This window comes from Pinus tabuliformis, chromosome 9, assembly GCF_031772625.1.
Source record: "Pinus tabuliformis cultivar Carrire ecotype Pingquan chromosome 9, CPIR1, whole genome shotgun sequence".
NCBI classification, from domain to species: Eukaryota; Viridiplantae; Streptophyta; class Pinopsida; order Pinales; family Pinaceae; genus Pinus; species Pinus tabuliformis.
Genome location: NC_142307.1, coordinates 304,237,089 through 304,256,600, shown reverse-complemented (window position 1 = coordinate 304,256,600; position 19,512 = coordinate 304,237,089). Strand labels below are relative to the sequence as shown.

Genomic DNA, 19,512 nt, shown 5'->3' with positions numbered 1-19,512 from the left:
CTGAACCTTCCAGAACCCCTTTGAAGATTTCTGACAAAATTTGATTCCTCTTCTTCATCTTCTGGCACGTGACTTGCTTCATAATAATCTTCTTTGCCTGAAGCCTTGAAGGTAGCTTCTCTTCTGTCTGATGGACCTCCCTTTCTCATTTCATAAGCGGTTAGAATTCCGTGAAGCTGAGACATAGTGAGAATTTGCAGATTTTCCTTTTCTTCTATGGCAGACACTTTAGATTCAAACTTGGGGGACAAAGATCTTAGAACCTTTTCAACCACAATAGCCTCTTTTATTTCTTCACCCAAGTTTTTCATGCAATTAACAATCTCATCTACCCTAAGGAAATAGTTAGCCACACTTTCATCATTATACATTCTGAGAGTCTCATACTTAATCCTGAGAGTTTGAAGTTTAGCACGCTTTACCTGTTCGTCTCCTTCATAGCTCGTGACAATTTTGTCCCATATTTCTTTTGCAGATTTATAGTGCATTACCTTCATGAATTCTGATTGAGATATACATCCCAATAGAGTATTGACTGCTTTCGCATTTGTTTCATATTTCTTTTTCTCGGCTGCATCTGTAGGAGTAGCTGAAGGAAAAGTGTAGCCTGTCTCTACGATGTCCCAAACTTCTGTACCAAGAGATTGAAGATAGGCAGTAACTCTTACCTTCCAATAATTGAAGTTTGTCCCATCAAAAACCGGTGGCCTGATTGATGCTTCTCTCTCGTAGTTGCTCATGATGAACGATCTACCTTCAAGCGATCAAGCTTCTCTGAAGGACCGACTCTGATACCAATTGTTGGAAATAATACTGAGAGGGGGGGTGAATCAGTATTATCTGATCAATAAAACTTTTTCAATGCTCAGAAACATATACGCTACTTCAGTTAAGTGAACCAGCGTATACACGCTACTGTGTCTAAAGAAACCAGCGTATAACCATAAATCTTATAATTCAGTTAGTTTATCTTCAGTTAAATGCATTAGGACATTATTCACCATATTAAGAGTAAACAGATGCAGTATAACAGAACAGATCATCACACAAAAGCCACACACATGAACACCATGATATAAGGTGGAAACCCAATGTGGGTGAAAACCACCTGCTGCAAGTCGTCTCTATCTTTCTTTAATAAGAACTTCAGTTTACAATCTTTTGTACTGGTGCAGCCTTATACCAGTACGCAGGCTACAACCTGCAGAAGGCTTCAACCTTCTCTCATTCTCCAAACTTCCTTGGAAGGGAGCTCCAACCCCCTTTGCTCTTGTACTAGCTAAGATACTAGTACGTAGGTGCAGGCCTACAATCTTCTTTCCTTCAGGTACCACTTTTCATACATTTTCAGACTGGATATTCCTGAAGCACAACATTACAATCTGAAGACCACAATTCATTCAACTTTCATAGTAGATTACAAAAACAACCAATACTCGCATCAACAATCTTTGAATCACTGAACCACTGAAACCCTGTCAAACCCAGTCACCAGAACACAGAGCAGACTACAGAACTCTGCAATAACAGTCAGACCGAGCTGCAACCCAAAAATCAAGCTCCAAAAGATATACGCTACTTCAATGAAGGCAACCCGCGTATACACGCGGTTTTACCGAAGACAACCTGCGTACAGATCTAAAAATACTTTTTCATAACTTGCAGCTGTACTAGATATCAGTTATACCCAGAACATAACATTGCGTCAGTATGCAGATCTAGAAATACGCATAATAAAGATAGTTCATTTCAAACCATTTGATCCCGATCTCTCCTTAGATCTTGTTCTCCATCAACCGATGAGATCTCTCCTTAGCTCAGATCAAGCAATACATCATCAACCAATAACCTGCATACTGGATCTAATACTTCATCAGATATTCAAGCCTTTTTCAGATGCATTTTCCTAATGATCTTCTTCTCCTTATATAGCCTTAGGCCTTGCTCAATACCTCGGGCCAAAACCATAGTAACACAATACCATCAACTTCAAAACTAGGGATCAACACGTCCGTCGAGACACCAAGGTCCAAAACCATAGGCACAACTTCCAAGGAATAACCGCCGTGGACCAAAGATAAGTTTTCCACATACACGCGCTTTTACTGAAGCCAACCAGCGTGTACCCGCGACTTGGTATATAGCGAACCTGCGTATACGCGACTTGGTATATAGTGAACCTGCTTGTATACGCGACTTGGTATATAGTGAACCAGCATGTATATATTTTTCTTCATACTTGTAGACTGATCATCAATTCCTTGCTGCTATCCTTCTGCACTATGATTTGTTATCAGTGTGATTTGCCATCAAGGACAACACTTGTCTCATAATGCCAACATTTCCATGTTCGACTTCAAAACATTTCTCACATGGATCGACTTGTACTTCGAGTGAAGATCGGACGAGATTGAAGACCCCAGATCTAGTTTCATCCATCCGGGCTGCGATATATATTCAGGAAAAATAAAGACATTGACATGTACAGCATTACAGCACAGATAATCATCCTACTAAAAGGATGATGACTTCATCAAAATCATCAGTCTACCATCAGACGATTGTCTGTCCTGTGTACATAAAAAATGAATTTATAAAGCTGAGCATGGGAATGCCCGCCTCAGCTAGATCATGAAAACAGTATGAAAATAATGTATTGTATTGTATCTTATTACAGGTCTCCTCCCAGCATTGAAAGAACTTCGGATCCTCCTAATAAAGTGTTTCACCCGATAAACGGCCTCATACTTTAGGGGGAAACTGCTATAGACATTTTTGTGCCTTACAGCTATAAGCATGAAATGTCCATAAAGCAAGGGATCCTAAGTCCCTAAAGATGTTGTTCCATCTCCTAAAGAAACAAGGTAAACCAATGACAGCTTCTCCCAGATGTTCTCCACTAGAAACTGCTCAAAACTAGTCAAATCAGGATCAATTCAGATGCTCCACTAGCTGGCTGCGTTGCAAAGCACCCAAATACACTGGCTAGGTGCATTGCAACGCACTTGAATGCACTACCCAGGTGCGTTGAGCGGGAAATGACAAGTGGCAGAGTCATCCAACGAGGTGGAGAGACAATGGAAGCTTCCAGAATCTTCTCCAATGACACTTGCCTCACTGAATTTGACCAAGGATGAGTAAGAGGCTCTCAGCCTCCAAGTGGAAGCAAGAACTGACAGAGAGAAGCCACAAGTCAAAACATAAACTGACTCATCCTCTCTGCTTACATCTATATATGGATCCCTCATCCTAGAGATCCAGAGGCTGGAATTTTGTACTTTGCAGAGAATTGCTGTTGGTTTTGAGATTGAGATTAGTGCATTGGGTGATTTATGCTTTGTTGGAGGTGAGGAAGGGATTCCTTTGCTGGGAGGTAGATGCTGGATCGGGACTCACTTGGTTGTATCTCCTCCTGGATCTTCTTCTTGCATCAATAAAACTATTTGAGTTTCTCCTACATGCTTGTGTATCAGTGATGTTTTGTTATATTTGCATGTTTAGCTTAATCTGATCCTAAGCTTTTTATGAATGTAAATCTATATCTTCGTGTAGTTTATCTCTTCTATGATCTTGCAGGAACTTGGTGAAGCTGGGCCGGTAAGGGAGCAGGTAGCTGGAAGCTGTCGAAGAGGAGAGCGATTGGATCAACAAACTAGCGCAAGACACAGGTTAGTTCATCCTTCCTCTTCGTTTACATTTCATAAAGAAGAATACGAAAATAGTTTTCCTTGTTTGTTGCTAAGGCACTATCACACCTTAGAGTGGGATAGGGGCGTTCTGAATAGATACTTTTCCCAACGACACACAACTCGCCATCATCCCGGCTCACCAATCCTTCTACCTTGCATGTCATTGCTGTGCAACCATCTACATGCAACTGATAAAGGTTCCTCACTCGAACCCCTATCTTACGGGTTTCTCCAGTTGTCTTGCTGCGCAGGAAATCCTTTCCCTCGCTGAAAACATCGCCATAGAGATAAGATTCTAACATCGCCACAGAGATAAGATTCTTCTTCAATCCTAGAACATGCATCACTTCCTTCAATACAAAGGGTTTACCAGACTCCCTCTCAAAGGAAATGGTACCAATACCGGTCGCACTGTATCTACCATCATCGTCCATCTCGATGTGCACTCCAAGATCTTTGCCCTCTAGATCAGAAAACAAATCTCGATCTCCTGTCATGTGAAAAGTGCACCACTGTCCAAGAACCATACCGATCCCATCAAACTTGATACCAAGCATGCGATCAATGAAAAATCAAGCTCAAACTGCGAGGCTAGAGCCTCCCCTGCTGCAGATCCAGCAGCTTGCTTGTTCTTCTTCTTCTGCGAACAATTAGTGGCATAGTGTCCGTGATGGTGACAGTGAAAACACTTCACCTTGGACATGTCCTGCTTCTTTCCTTTCGCACCAGACTGAGAATCTTTCTTGCTCTTCCCCTTCTTTGCTTTGGCAGCCAAAGTGCAATTTTCTTCATCAGGTCCCTTTGATGAAGATCCGTCCCTGGTATTCCACCTGATCTCCTCCTGCACAAGATCTAACCAAAGTCTCTCCCATCCTGGAAATTTCTCCTGACCATTGACAGAGTCCTGATAAGAATGCCAACTCTTCGGAAGACTAAGGAGAGCCAAGCTCACCAAGTCCTCATCATCGACAGTCACCCCCACACTTCCCAGCTCATCTCTGCACTGAGTGAACTTTGTGAGATACTTGGGAATACTGTCTCCCTTCTCACATTTGATGTTTCTGAGTTTATCTTTGAGTGCCATCTTCCTCTGATCGCTCTTGTTTTGGAATAGATCTGTCAAATCTTTCCACATCAAGTATGGAGAAGCCTTACCATGCAGGCTGGACACAATGTGATCCTTCACGCCCTCCAACAGAATCCTTCGACAGTTTTCTGTCTTCTTTTTCCAAGCATCAACCTGCACAACATCAGTAGGCTTTGGGACATCAGCCTCTATGCAATCCTTCAGCCCATTATCATCGAATACTGCCTCCATCCTGTCCTTCCATGCAATATAGTTTGAGCTGCCCTCAAGAGCATACTCCAATTGCAATCCGTTGAAAGACATTGCCACGTTGATACCAAGAAAACACTACTGCAAATTCGAATTCCACCAGCTCCAAACTCAACCGCCTCTGATCTAGAATTCGTGAGAACAAAGTATTTCTCATACAGAGATTGACTGTATGGGCTTTTATCGGATATCTCACCTTCCAAAGGAAGGATGAATCCAGAGGCTACCTGGCCCGATTACAGACTCTGCCTGAAGAAATAGAATGTAAACACTTTTGAATAATAGATCTGATGATCAACAACTCTGATACCATGTAGAAATTTTGAATAATATGACACTTATTCATAGAGATTATCCTGATTATACACTATTGTGGAATACATGCATAATACATAACCTCCTCTACGTTGATCATCAATTTAGCAGCATAAAAAACAATGAAACATCAATCGCATGCACACATTAACACAGTATGTAACCCGGGGAAAGCATACACCTGAAAACCCCACACTATATATATATTAATGATTGAGAACATGTAAAAATACATAGTACAATACTCCTCACAAGTATCCAGCACTATCTCCACCTGTTACACACAAAACTAGCTCAGATCCGAACAAGTCACAGGTTCAAAGCTCCTCTGCTGCTTTGCCTGCCTCTATTGCACACAATACCAAGTGAAAATCACTCACACTGAAAATCACGTGAGCACAGGCTATTTCACTGGGCACATACTGGGCAATCATCATGGGCATACTCAATCCCTTGTTTGTGCAAGATCTCATGCACACCTATAGTCACAACTGATAGCAATCTCAACCTCTAACACCTGTCTCCATTGAACTGTACATGCACTGAGTTAACTGATGTATCCTTCAGTTGAATTATGAGTTAATAATTAGTGAATTAATTTAATCAATTAATTCACATCACTCATCACTAGTCTATTTGCAGTTAGACTAATTACAACTAGTTTAACCAAGTCAAACTGAACACAACTCCATCAACTCCACATCCAACTCCACAGAACTCAACCACATGAGTTCTAACTGATGTTCTGCATGCAATAGCTCAAATGACTCACAAGAAAAGAGTATTTCCTTCTGATAGCTGCATGTGCCACATCTGTAGCTCAAACTGAAGTGCTCCAAGAGGATAAGATAATGTTTATAGTCTAAATATTATTATGAGACAATAATATTTGACTTTTCTATTTTTAGCCTGGCAGTCTAAAAATAGACTTTGATCACACCACTATGAACCAGAAATAGAAGTCCATTTATTTTTCCCAACATGACCAATCATCCATAAACAACATCCTACAACTCATAGACCATGATCAATATGTCTAAAAATAGACATAGTCTAAAAATAGACTTTGCGCCATAATTTGCCTGCGGGCCCACTTAGTGAAGGCGACTCCTTTCCACTAAGCTCCATCATCTTGTTGCATTCTCAACAGTTTCTTGGAGTTTGATTAAGCACGCATAACCTAATCAGTTGTAGAGGGCCCCTGCGCTGATTGAGGTTTTATTTTATTTTGTTTTGTCTTTTCTAGTTAAACTGTAAATTCATCATTTCTTCTTACGGTGTTCATAATCATTTTCATACTAACCTTGTTTACAATGCAATCTTTATAATTTCATTACTAATGTAGAATAGCTTCTTTCAGTACAGAATAGCTTCTTTTTGTTCAATTTATTTCTAGTTTTTATCAGTAGTTAGAAGTTGAAATTCATTAGTGTAACGTAGTTTGTTTCATTTACTGTTTCACAAGTCTTTAAATTTTCAATTAGACTAATCAATGCCATTACAGTTCTTGCCATTTTATGACCAGTTTATCGAATCATGGTGATTAATGAATGTTTTTAAAGAGCCCTTCTAGTTGATAACTCATCTTAAACTAAGTGGTTGAATACGTCATTCAACAATGAGTCTTTTCTGAATTTTTGCATTTATTTTCTCTTAGAATAATGAAGTACAAAATTCCTCAAAATGTCATCACAAAGAGATTTTTCTCCCAAAATTGAGAGGCAGAGTAACTAAGCACTTCATTTAGTTTTGTTTCCATGATAGATTAGACATAAATTTCAATTTCATTTTTAGTTTTAATATTTCATTTGGTTTGGTAGATTAGACATTAGTTGCAATTTCACTTTCAGTTTTAGTATTTCATTTAATTTTGATTCTGTAATTGATTAGACAGTAGTTGCAATTTTACTTTTTACTTTTTTGTTCATGTTTTGGAAATAATGATAAGAACAGAAATAGAAACTCTGTTTTCATTTCTTGATTAAACTTTGCTTCCAAATCTTACTTAATCTCTTTTAATTCTCATTTCTTTAGGTTCTTAGCAATATTTACAGAAGTTAGATTTAAGATTTTTCTAGTTACATTGTAAATCATTAGGGACTAAAGGACCAAAAACCCCCAAAACAACATAAAACACAAAAAACAATGAAGTAAGAAGGGTTATCTAGCACAAATAGTGTAGTACATTTCATTAGTTTACGATACTTGAATTGATAATTTATGTAGAGAAATTTAGGACACTAAATTGACCAAACATTTTGGCGCCATTGCCGGGGAAGTGTACCTAGGTAGCCTTATCTCTTACATTCAAAAAAAAAAAAAAAAAAAAACAAAACAATGACATGCATAGAGAAAGAGACTCTAGGGGTAGATTTATAGCTAGGAGTAGAAGTTCAATTCCTACAACGCCACCTACTCCACTGAGAGCAAGAAAAGCCACACCTCCATCCCAGACTCATACTCCTAGCCATAGGACTCCTGAAATTTCAAGGGCAGAAATCAAATCAAAAGAATCTCCTACTTCTTCTACCAAGTCTATCCTAGGGGAGAAAAATTTTGAATCTCCAACAACAGGAATAATTTTTCTTACCTCCACAGGAGAACCCATTATAGCTAAAGAATTAGGAGTACCTGGTGGAGAAGAAGAAGTAGAACCTCTTTCACATAGTCCATTAATACAAGAACCAGAGGAGGAGGGAATAACCTTGTAGGTTGAACCCTATAATGACTCTGAAGAAACTATAATGGCAGAAGAAGAACGAGATGGAGAATTCTCATTGTTTGGAGGAGGGGGAAGAGGGAGAGGTAGAGGAGATAATGGAGGAGGTAGAGGTAATAATGGAGGAAATAGGGAAGTAGATAACTCTTTTGGATTCCCTATAGTGGATGAGGAAACACATACCACAATGAAAAATATCTCACCATATGTCCTCCCAAACTTCTATGGGTTGAGAAGTGAGGACCCTGAAACATTTTTGTTTGAGTTTGAAGTCTTGTGTAGAACTTATGACTATCTAGAAGACTCTCAAAAACTTAAATTGTTTCCTTCAACATTGAAAGGAGCTGCTTTGAAATGGTTCATGGGGTTAGTCACTCAATCCATTAGAACATGGAATGACATGAAAAAGGCATTTTTGGATAGATACTTGGATTATTGCATGCCTACCAATCATAAAGATGAGGTGTTTAAAATGATGCAAAGAGAGGATGAAAGCTTAGAAGATTTGATTGAGAGATTCAACTATAATTTTTTTTTTTTTAACAAAGTCGTTTACTCGTATATTATAAAACCAACAATCCAGTATTCTAGTACAGAAGGGGAAAGCTCTGAGAGCTGAGGTTCAAAAGTGGGTTCGCAGACCCATAATCCTCTAAGCTTCTCTTGGTTAAACACAAAACTAGAAACAAACGACTATATTGCCTGACAAAAGAGCCTCCTAGCCAACTGAATTTACACTGCATAAATATCAAGGGGAGTGCTGGGTGACAGAGTCATCCGGGAGCTGTTCCCTCCTGCTTGCTCTGGTTGAGGCTTCGGCCTGCTGGCTTTCAGTGAGGGAGCGAAGGTGGTCTATGGCAGCTTCCATATGTATGCAACGGTCCTTTAAATCTTCGATCTCTTTCTTCCTTTTCTCCAGTTTTTTGCGCTTGGAATTTCTGTCAGAGTGATAGTCCTCTGTCAGCTCCTTCATCTGTTTGTTCAGGGCATTGATCATGATTACATGGGCTTTACACATGGTACACTCCTTGTTATTGAAAATATTTCCCATGGGATTACTGGGCTGAGCCTGTTTGGCAGGCTGATTTTGCTGCTCCGCCATCCTTGCAATTTGGGAAACAGGATCAGCAGTGCTCCGAGGGATGTCTGAGGTGGCAGAGGGCGTGAGGACGATGCCACAGAGCTGCTTGCTCGTTGGGTTAAGAGACGAGGGGCTCAGATGATGAGTAAGGGCGCGTCTAAGGACATAAACAAAACTGTTAGCAATAATAAAAGCACAGTAATGAAGAAAATCGATTACCCAGGACAGTGGAAGAGCGACTGGATCCCGGATCGAGCGGGGCGCTTTCAAACGATGCCTGAGATTTGGGAGGTCAATGTGAGCTGTGGGAATCTGATAGTCTTGGCTGCAAACCGAGAGGAGCTCGGTATTTTCTTTGAACAAGATGCTGATCTTATGATCCTGAGAGGAGCCTTCTGACTGAAGCCCCCGCCTGTAAAGAGCCCTTCGCCTCTGTCTCAGATTGCCTTGAGTTGTGATAGTCCTGAGATACTCGCTGTGATTTATAAGAGCGAAGAGGGCTTGCTTGCGCTTGTTTCGAGCTGTGGTGTATCTGTTCTTGGTGTCCTTGAGATCTTTGGAGTTGATTTTTACCTGTCCTTGGAGCCTGTCACCAGCATGGGCGTGATCACACCCTCTGATATTGTCTGTGTTGTTCCTTGAGAGAATCCAAACCGTGCCTGCATTCCTCGATTCCAGAGGGCGATACGCTGTCCTATAACACCTGTTTTGACAGTCGAGAAGGATATGATATGATGAGGATAAGGTATACGCAGGCCAACAGCATTGAAACGGATGCCTGAGGTGACCGATTATCTGGTGCGAAGGGAGAGCGTCCTGTCTATGGAATATCCCTGTCATAAGAATCATTGTTTTCCTTTACCTGGCCCATGAGTCTTCCCGTGGCTTTGTTTGCCTGCTCATCCGCTTCCACGTTGTTGCTTCTTAGAACGTGCTTGAAAGTCACTTTGCTGATGCCCCTGATCTGATCCACGATTCTGCTAGATTCAACTATAATTTGAAAAGAGGAAAGATGAACAATTTAGATGAAGAAACTTTGAAATCTCTTTTATTAAAAGCCATTAGAGATGAGTGAATAGATATCCTTAACATGATGGGGAAGGGAGATATCTCTCAACTTCCATTGAGTGATATAGGAGAACTGTGTGTTCATCTCTCAAGAGGGAAATCTAAAGCAGGGAAAGGGCCGAGAGACGTTCTCTTGTTAGAGCAAGCAAATATACAACTGGTTCTGTAAGCAGGGAAGAAATTGGCAATATGCTTGATGAGTTTAAAATCGACATTCTAGGGAGCCTTTGTGAGCAACTAGACACCCTTAAAATTCAAAACAAGCAGAAAACAGAGGCTGATGCTTTAGCCATTTTTTGTCCAAAATGTAGAAAGAAACATGCTCTAAGGGAATGCCCTTTAGATGCAAAAATTGTAGAAACTTGTATGATCTGTTCGGAAAGCCATGAAACCAAGGGTTGTCCTTCAATCCCAGGTCTTAAGGTTGTCTTTCAAGAGGAAACAGTCCCAAATTCTGCAGAATCTCTTTGTTTTGTTGCAAGAAGACCTTGTTTGGGGCCACAAATCAGGGATTTAACAATCAAATGTATCTTCAACCCCCACCAAACTGGAATTCTTGGCAGCAACCTTGGCCTCAACCTTAATCTCATTATCAATCTCAATCGTGGGCACAAGGGGTACAAAATCCTTTTGGGATATTTTCTCAAAATTATCAATATCCTCCATCCTATTATAATTATCCACCCCCCACAAAATTAGCAACAAAATCAGCAGCCACAACTTCGAAATCAGAATCCTCAAATTTCATTGCCAGTTCCACAACAACCCCCACAACAAAGTCAAAATCCTCAACTCTTGCTGCCATTTCAGTAGAGATCAAATCAACTACCTGCCCAACCATTACCAAACCCCAACAATAAAAACCCTCAGAATGCTTACATGGTAGAAGGACAACAATTTCCAACTTATATGATTACTCCTCTAGATCTTAATGATGTTCAACTAAGATCTGGTAGGATATTAGAAAAGGAAAGACCTTCTGTAGTTATTCAAGAACAAGACACTTCTGAGGAAGATTCTCTAAAAGTCAATAAAAGTTTTGAGGAAATATCTCTCCAAAACCAAAACATTGAAAAAGAAAAAGAAAAAGAACCAGTGAAAACAACCCCTATCATTGAGCAACCAACATCTACTTCTACACCTTCTTTTCCCGAGAGACTACAAATTGATCTTGTTGCCCAATTATAATTTTACAGATGAATTGAAGAATGTTCGTATCAAAATTACTTTGCTACAAGCCATTAGAGAAATTCAAATTCTAGCCAAAATAATAAAGGAGATGAGCATCAAAAGACTTGGAAGAAAAGCAAAAGAAACAAAAAGAATTCACCTGGTAGGAAAGATAACATACATAATGATGGGAAAAATTGCCATACAGAAATATGTGGATCCAGGGAGTCCAATTTTCAAAACACATATAAATGGAATTGAAATTCCAAATACATTGATTGACTTAAGGGCATCAATAAACATCATGAGTAGACAAACTATGGAGTAACTTAAACTTCCTAATCTTCTTTACACACCTACCTTACTGCAACTTTAGATAGATCAGTAATCAAACCAAATGGTGTGCTAGAAGACATTTCAGTATCCTTAGATTCTTGGGAATATCCTGTTTATTTCATGATCCTAACTCCCAAGAATAATCTAGGAGGACACCCACTCATATTAGGAAGACCTTGGCTGGCCATAGCCGATGCTTTTATTAGTTGTAGATCTAGTGACATGTATATTTCTGATGGTAATTCAACAAAGAAATTTACTTTGTATCCTACAACAAAAGAAATCACAGAAATAGATGACAAGGAATGGATTGATGATGAAGATGATATTCAAACTCTCTTTACTATATCATAAATTAGTGAAGATAGTCAAATTTTGAATACATTGGAAAAGTTTGAAACATCTTCAGAATATGATCATGCACAATTTCAAGAAAAATCTAATGTTGAATACTTGTCATCTAGGCAGATGTCTCTCTATTCTATGGAAGAGTTTGGTATCTCTACAATTGAAATTTTTCCAGGTAGGACATTGAACATAAACAAAAACTTGGAGAAACTACAACAAGAAGAGCTAATCAAAACATTACAAAAACGTTTTGCTGCATTTGCATGGGAATACAACGACATGAAAGGCATTGATCCTAATACTTGCATCCATCATATCTATATTGAGGAAAATAGTAGACCAATCAGACAACCTCAGAGAAGAATGAATCCAAATCTTAGGGAAATTGTAAAAGAAGATCTCCAAAAATTACTAAATGTAAACTTCATTTACCCAATTTCAGATAGCCAATGGGTTTCTCCTTTGGTAATTGTGCCTAAAAAGAATGGTAAATGGAGGGTGTGCATTGATTACTGAGAATTGAATAAAGCAACCCTTAAAGATCATTTTCCTTTGCCCTTTATAGATCAAGTGTTAGACACATTAGCATGTAAGAAGTATTTCTCATTCTTGGATGGTTTTAGTGGTTATAATCAAAATCAGGTAGCACCTGAGGATCATGATAAAACCACATTTACTTGTCCATGGGGAAATTTTGCCTACCGAGTACTTCTTTTTGGGTTGTGTAATGCTCCTGCAACATTCCAAAGAGCAGTACTAGGAATCTTTTTTGATCTAATACATGATTGTGTATAGGTATATATGGATGATTTTACAGTATATGGAAACACATTTGAAGAAGCTTTGGAAAATTTGGAAAAAGTTCATAAAAAAGATGTAAAGAAACAAACCTTTCACTAAGCCATGAAAACTATTTTATGATGTTTACAGAAGTTATTGTTTTAGGACATCAAATTTCGAGAGATGGGATTAAAGTTGAAAAATCTAAAGTTGAAGTCATCTCTAAGTTATCAATTCCAAATTGCCAAAAGGATGTTAGAAGTTTTCTAGGATTTAAAGGATACTATAGAAGGTTTATAGAAAAATTCACTAAAATAGCATCTTCACTCTTCAAATTGCTTACAAAAGATTGTGAATTCAGTTGGAATCCTGATTGCCAACTAGCATTTGAAACCTTGAAAGAAAAAATTTCTGAAGCACCTATTTTAAGAGGTCCAAATTGGAAACTTCCTTTCCATATTTCCACAGATACTTCAGATACAACTCTAGGAGCTGTATTGGGACAAAAATATTTGATTCCTTATGCCATTTACTATACAAGCAAGAATTTGACTCCCACTGAGTTGAATTATACTGTGACTGAAAAGGAATTTTTAGCTGTTGTTCATGCAATTAATAAGTTCAGACACTATATAACAGGCTATGAAACCTTTGTTCATACAGATCACTCTGCAATTATATATTTGATGAATAAACCTATTACTAATGGTAGAGTTACAAGATGGATTTTACTTTTGCAAGAATTCAACATTACTGTGCTAGATAGACCTAGAAAACAAAACACAGTTGCTGATTTCTTGTCCAAGATTCAGAATATCAAAGAAGACTCTCCGGTTGAAGATAAGTTTCCTGATGAATATCTTTTTGCAGTAACTACTCAAACTCCTTGGTTTGCAGATGTTGCTAATTACTTGGTTACAGGGAAGTTACCTTCACATTTGTTTCCTAGAGAGAAAAGAAAAATTATTCAAGAAAGTGCAAGATATTCATGGATCACTAACAAATTGTATAAAACAGGGCCAGATCTTATGATCAAAAGGTGTGTCAGGGAAGAGGAAATGTTTGATATTCTCAAAGCATGTCATGATGAGCCGTGTGGTGGACACTTTGCTGACAAGAGGACAACCTATAAAATCCTTTCTTTAGGATATTATTGGCCATCCATCTTCAAAGATGCTAAAGAATATGTCAGGAGGTGTGACAACTGCCAAAGGGTAGGGAAACCTGCTCCCTCAAATGAAATTCCATTACAAACTCAGGTACTTATTGAACCCTTTGAAAAATGGGCTTTAGAATTTATTGGACCAATTAATCCTCCATCTAAGTAGAAAAAGTATATATTGGTATGCATTGATTATGTCACCAAATGGGTAGAAGCCAAAGAATTACCTTTTGCTAATGAAAAATCTGTAGTTAATTTTCTTTTTGAGGATATATTTACTCGTTTTGGTGTCCCAAGAGAAATTGTGACAGATCAGGGATCTCAATTCACATCCAATATGGTGGAAAGGTTTGTGGAGGAATACAAGATCAAGCATAGGAAATCTACTCCATATCATCCACAAGCAAGTGCTCAAGTGGAGTCTACAAATAAAGTGATTGAAGGAATCCTCACCAAGACTGTGCATGTACATAGAAAAGATTGGGCAGAAAAGCTTCCTGTAGCATTATGGGCCCATAGAACTACATGGAGGAACACAATGGGACATACACCCTCTGAAATTGTTTATGGGAAACAAGTTCTATTCCCAATAGAGTTCCAAATCAGAACTTTCAAGATGGCAGTCCAGTTGGGGATGGAATTATCAGAGGCTCAAAAGCATAGACTGGAGCAATCAAATGAACTTGGTGAAATTAGACAAGAGGTGGTTCAAAGGACTGGTATAGTTTAACAACAGAGGGCTAAATGGCATGATAAATACATCAAGGACAAGAGGTTTCAAGAAGGAGATTGGGCACTGTTATTTGATTCAAAGTTTAAAGATTTTCAAGGGAAGTTTCAAACTCATTGGCTTGGGCCATATGAGATTGAAAAAGTCTTTAGTAATGGAGCAGTGAGGATCAGAACAATAGATGAAAGTCAAACTCCTCTTCTTGTGAATGGTCATAGATTGAAAATATATCAAAAACCAATTTCAAAGGAGGAGTTCATCAAGATCTTCCAGAACAATTCTGAAATGAAGTTAGTGAAGAAGAATCCTTCTTCTCCACCAACTTAGTCTTTATTTTTCCTATCTAAAAATAAAAAAAATAATAAATAAATAAATTGTATAAGGTTGAAAACCAATCATTGATTGGCATGCTTATACAGAAAATACAGGGTGAAAATCAGAAGTTTTTGACACCCTATATTTTCCATTTCCTTTCTGTAATAAGTGGTGACAAAAAGCCACAGTCACTCTGCATTCTGTAAAATTCATTATCTCATCTCACTTCACTCTGTTTTACTTTTACAGTTTCACTTCATTCCATTTCCATATTTCACCAATAAATTTTTCCTTTTCTAGTATTTCTTTCATCTCCATTTTCATTTATCATCTTGTCTTATTTTCACTTACACAACCATTTCCATTTCATTCATTCATAAGCCATATTTCACTCTCTGTTTCATGTTCTGCAGTTGTTTTCACGTTCTGTAGCTGATTCCATTCCATAGCTATTCCTGTTCTGCAGCTAATCTGATTCTGCAGCAACAATTTGTTTATCAGTCCAAGCAGTTCATAATAAAATCATGTATGCAGGTAATTGAAGAAAAATCAACTTTGAAGACCAATCATGCCTAAAGTACCTGTGGAGAAAACATCAAAATATTAGCAAGCGGAAGGTAAAGGTTTTTTTTTTTTTTTTTTTTTTTTTTTTTTTTTTTTTTTTTTTTTTCCATAGAAAAAATTCAAACCTTTTATTAAGAAAAAGGGTTACATAAAGTATGTAAGTATGACGCCAAGCCTGAAACCGCCAGCAAAATAGGCGAGACTCAGCTAGCAAAACTGCTCGCTGACAGAAAAACCCGTCGCAGGAGGGAAGAAAACCTCCCTAACCACTCAAAGCATTTGAGCACAGCCCTAACGTCCCGCAGCTAATCAAAGAAGAGCCACCGCAAGGGGAACAAGCCACCAAAACCACCAGCAGCGATGGAAAGAAGGACTACGCGGATCCACAAAAAAAACAACCATCCAAAATATCTTTGAGGATTTTGAAGCCGCAACAAAAAATCTGGAACCACTGCCCAGGCATCCACAATAGGGAAGACAACCCAAGAAAAGCGGCAGGGGAGAAATATGAGAGATGGAGACATGGAAAAAAGAAACGAAAACACACACATATATTTACAGGAACAGAGGAAGCGTGAAGAAAGATTAAGAGAAGATGGGTTGTTCAACAGGCCGAAAAAACCCATTATAAATCTCCGAGACAGTCCACGACCCCATCTCACGGGCTACTCCTTCTTTAGAAAGACGGTCCGCTTCAGAATTCCTTTCCCGGTATATATGACTAAGAGAAATCTCCATGAAACGATTCCTGAGCCGAGAAACTTCTCTAAACAGAGGAAGCAGAGTAAGATTATGGCAGCGATGAGCCCCATTGAACCATTGAACCACATTCATGGAATCCCCGAAAAGCTGAACTTCTCGCACATTACGGAGAATAAGCCAGCAGAGGAGGAGATGAAGGGCTTTCAATTCGACAAAATTATTTGAACCCTGTCCCAGACCTACTGAGGCTTTAACAATCTTCACTTCTGAAAAATGTATGATCAAGCCAGCCCCACACCGACCATTAATATCCGAAGCCCCATCAAAATAAGCCCACGGCATAGAGTGTCTAATGACTTCTTGACAAACAGCTCTGGAGGAATTAGGAGCTTGAGGGATAGGAATGCTTTCATAGATGGCCGCTCCCTCAGCTGCAAGTCTTCCAATAGGGAAAGCTGTGTCCTTGAAAATAGCTTGATTTCTGGCCAGCCATGTCCCCCATGTAATGAGTAAAGGAATGGATCGTTCCCTTTCGTTTAATGAAGAGTTCCACCAGCTCTGCCAGGCCTCTAAGAGTCCCTGCCCTTCCCATCTATGAGGAACATTTATTAAGCTTAGCGTTGCTGCCCAAAGACTAGAATTGAAAGGGAAAAAGAGAAATAAATGCTGGGCAGTTTCGGCACTGTCTTTACACAGAGGACATCTACCAGGACCAATTCTGCCTCTTCTTTGAAGGAAATCCCACGTAGGAACTTTCTGGAAAAGGACACACCAGAAGAACAGTTTCGTTTTAGCAGGTCCTTTTAACTTCCATAAAGGTTTAGCCCACCAGTCCGGAATTTCCCACCCCTTTTGAGACATCATCCATTTGTAACCTTCCTTTGGGGAATAAAAGCCATTCTGAGCAAAAACCCATTTTAACTCATCCGGAGAGTCAGAAAGCCGCACCGAAGAGTTGACGAGATCCCTTATGTACCTGTCCCATTCCTCCAACCTGTCTTCGTTCAAATCTAAGTCTCGTCCTTTAAGCCACCCTTGATTCCAAATGGAAGAGGCCCTGGGATCAACAACCTGGTTTAAAGTGAATAATCCTCTGTCTTTTAAAACTGCAACCAAATCTTGAGATAGATTAAACCCCTCAGAACAGCCAATCCAAGGATCGCGCCCCAAGCGGATCTGAGTTCCATCTCCTACATACCAAGCCAACCCCTTCTCAATGATGTAAACGGAAGCGACCACTGCTTTCCAGACCACCGAGGAATTTTTGGACGACTTTTGCGGCAGTCTGATCCAATCTAGCGTTGATAATGGATCTATATATTTCCTTTTAGTCACTGTAGTCCATAGATTCTCCGCTGTAATGATCCTCCAAGCCAACTTTGCTGCAAGGGATTGGGAGAAATTGGCAAGGTTTTTTATACCCCAGCCCCCCCACTCTTTAGGGTGAGTAATTTTGTCCCATGCGATCCACGGGGTAACTCTCTCAGACTTAGACCCCGCCCACAGAAAACTGCTGCAAAGTTTCTCAATTGAGTTTATAATACCTTTGGGCACCCAAGTCAAGCTCGCCCAATATACTGGAATAGCCATTAAAACAGATTTTATTAAAACGAGCCTACCTGCCCGGGAGAGCCACTTGTGGCTCCAATGCTTCAATTTTGATTCCAATTTTACAAGGATCCACTGCCAATCTTTTATCCTGTAATTATCTGGCTTCAGATAGAACCCCAGATATTTGAAAGAATCCTCAAGCGTTTTAACTTCAAAGTTCAGAACCAAGGTCACCCTACGCACCTCCTCTCTAGCCAGACCAGAACAGGTAATAGTAGATTTTCTCTCATTTATACAAAGGCCAGTCGCTTTCAGAAAGAGGTCCAAGATCCTCTTAAGCATCCTGCAATCATCAAGGCTGCCATTGCTGAAGAGTATAATATCATCCACAAAGAGAAGGTGAGTGACCCAGAAATTTGGAGCAACTTCTATTCCTTTCAATAAACCTTGACTTTTTGCTTCATGGATCAAACGACTGATTCCGTCTGCTGCCAGCAAAAACAAGAGGGGAGATAGAGGGCAGCCTTGGTGCAGGCCACGTTCAGGACTGAAGAAACTGGAGGCTGCTCCATTGATTAGAACAGCTATGGAAGAAGACGAGACACAGCTCATAATCCATCTTACAAGTTCAAAACTAAAGCCCAGATGAGTTAGCAAGAGTCTCAGGTACAGCCAGCTGATTCTATCATAAGCCTTCGATAAATCTATTTTTACAACGACTCCTTTTTTCTTTCCAACTTTGAGACTGTGGAGCATTTCTTGAGCAACTCCCACAGCTTCATGAATTTGCCTGCCATCTAAAAAGCCAAGCTGCTCCGGGGAAATTTTTTTAGAAAGGAAGGGTTTTAGCCTGGCAGCAATGATTTTAGCAATAAGTTTATAAACACAGGCGCACAAAGAGATGGGCCTGAAATCGGCAAAAGAACCTGGGAGATCAGACTTGGGAATGAGAGTTAAAAAAGTAGCATTAAAGGGTTGATAGATAGAAACTGAAAGTCTGGATTCTTCCACCACCTCCACTAACTCGTCACCAATGAATTCAAAGAAATGCTGGAAGAATTCAACAGTCCAGCCATCCGGGCCGGGACTTTTTTCTTTTTGCATCGATTTGAGGACGCTTGCAACCTCCTCTTTTGAGATAGGTGCCATGAGCAAATCATTTTCTTCCTCCTCTATGAACCGAAGAAAAATCTGGGCAACCATTATAACTTCTGCGATTGTGGCTTCACCTGGGGCTTTAAAGAGGTGTTTAAAATAGTTTACCCCTTCAGTAGCCAAATCTTCAAAAGAGAGCGCTAAGTCACCGTTTGCTTTCTTCATTTCCCATATTGTATTTGTATTTTTTCTCCCTTTGGCATAATTCTGGAAAAACTTGGAATTTTCGTCCCCTGCCTGTAACCAGACTGCTCTGCTTTTTAGACGCCAGCTTTTCTCCCTGAGCTGCAGAATTCTCCTTCTTTCCATTTCCAACTCATGTATCCTCGACCGCGATGCACCTGTGCCATAGCCCTGACTGTCTGGGTCCTCAAGAAGGGCAAGTTCTGCGTTCACCGCTTGCATTATTTCTTCCTCCTTTAACTTCTTTTGAAGAGCCCAACATTTTGAAGCGGCCTTCATCGTTAATAAGTTTTCGATAAACAGCTGAC

The 19,512-nt window shown here is 39.5% G+C and overlaps 1 protein-coding gene across 1 annotated transcript; it reads right to left on the bottom strand.

Annotated features, from left to right (window-relative positions):
• Positions 1-16,198: 16,198 nt before the first annotated feature.
• On the bottom strand, positions 16,199-19,483 carry LOC149148434 (uncharacterized). Its single transcript, XM_089442173.1, has one exon. The coding sequence runs from the start codon at positions 19,481-19,483 to the stop codon at positions 16,199-16,201; it is 3,285 nt and encodes a 1,094-aa protein (XP_089298299.1).
• Positions 19,484-19,512: the final 29 nt, after the last annotated feature.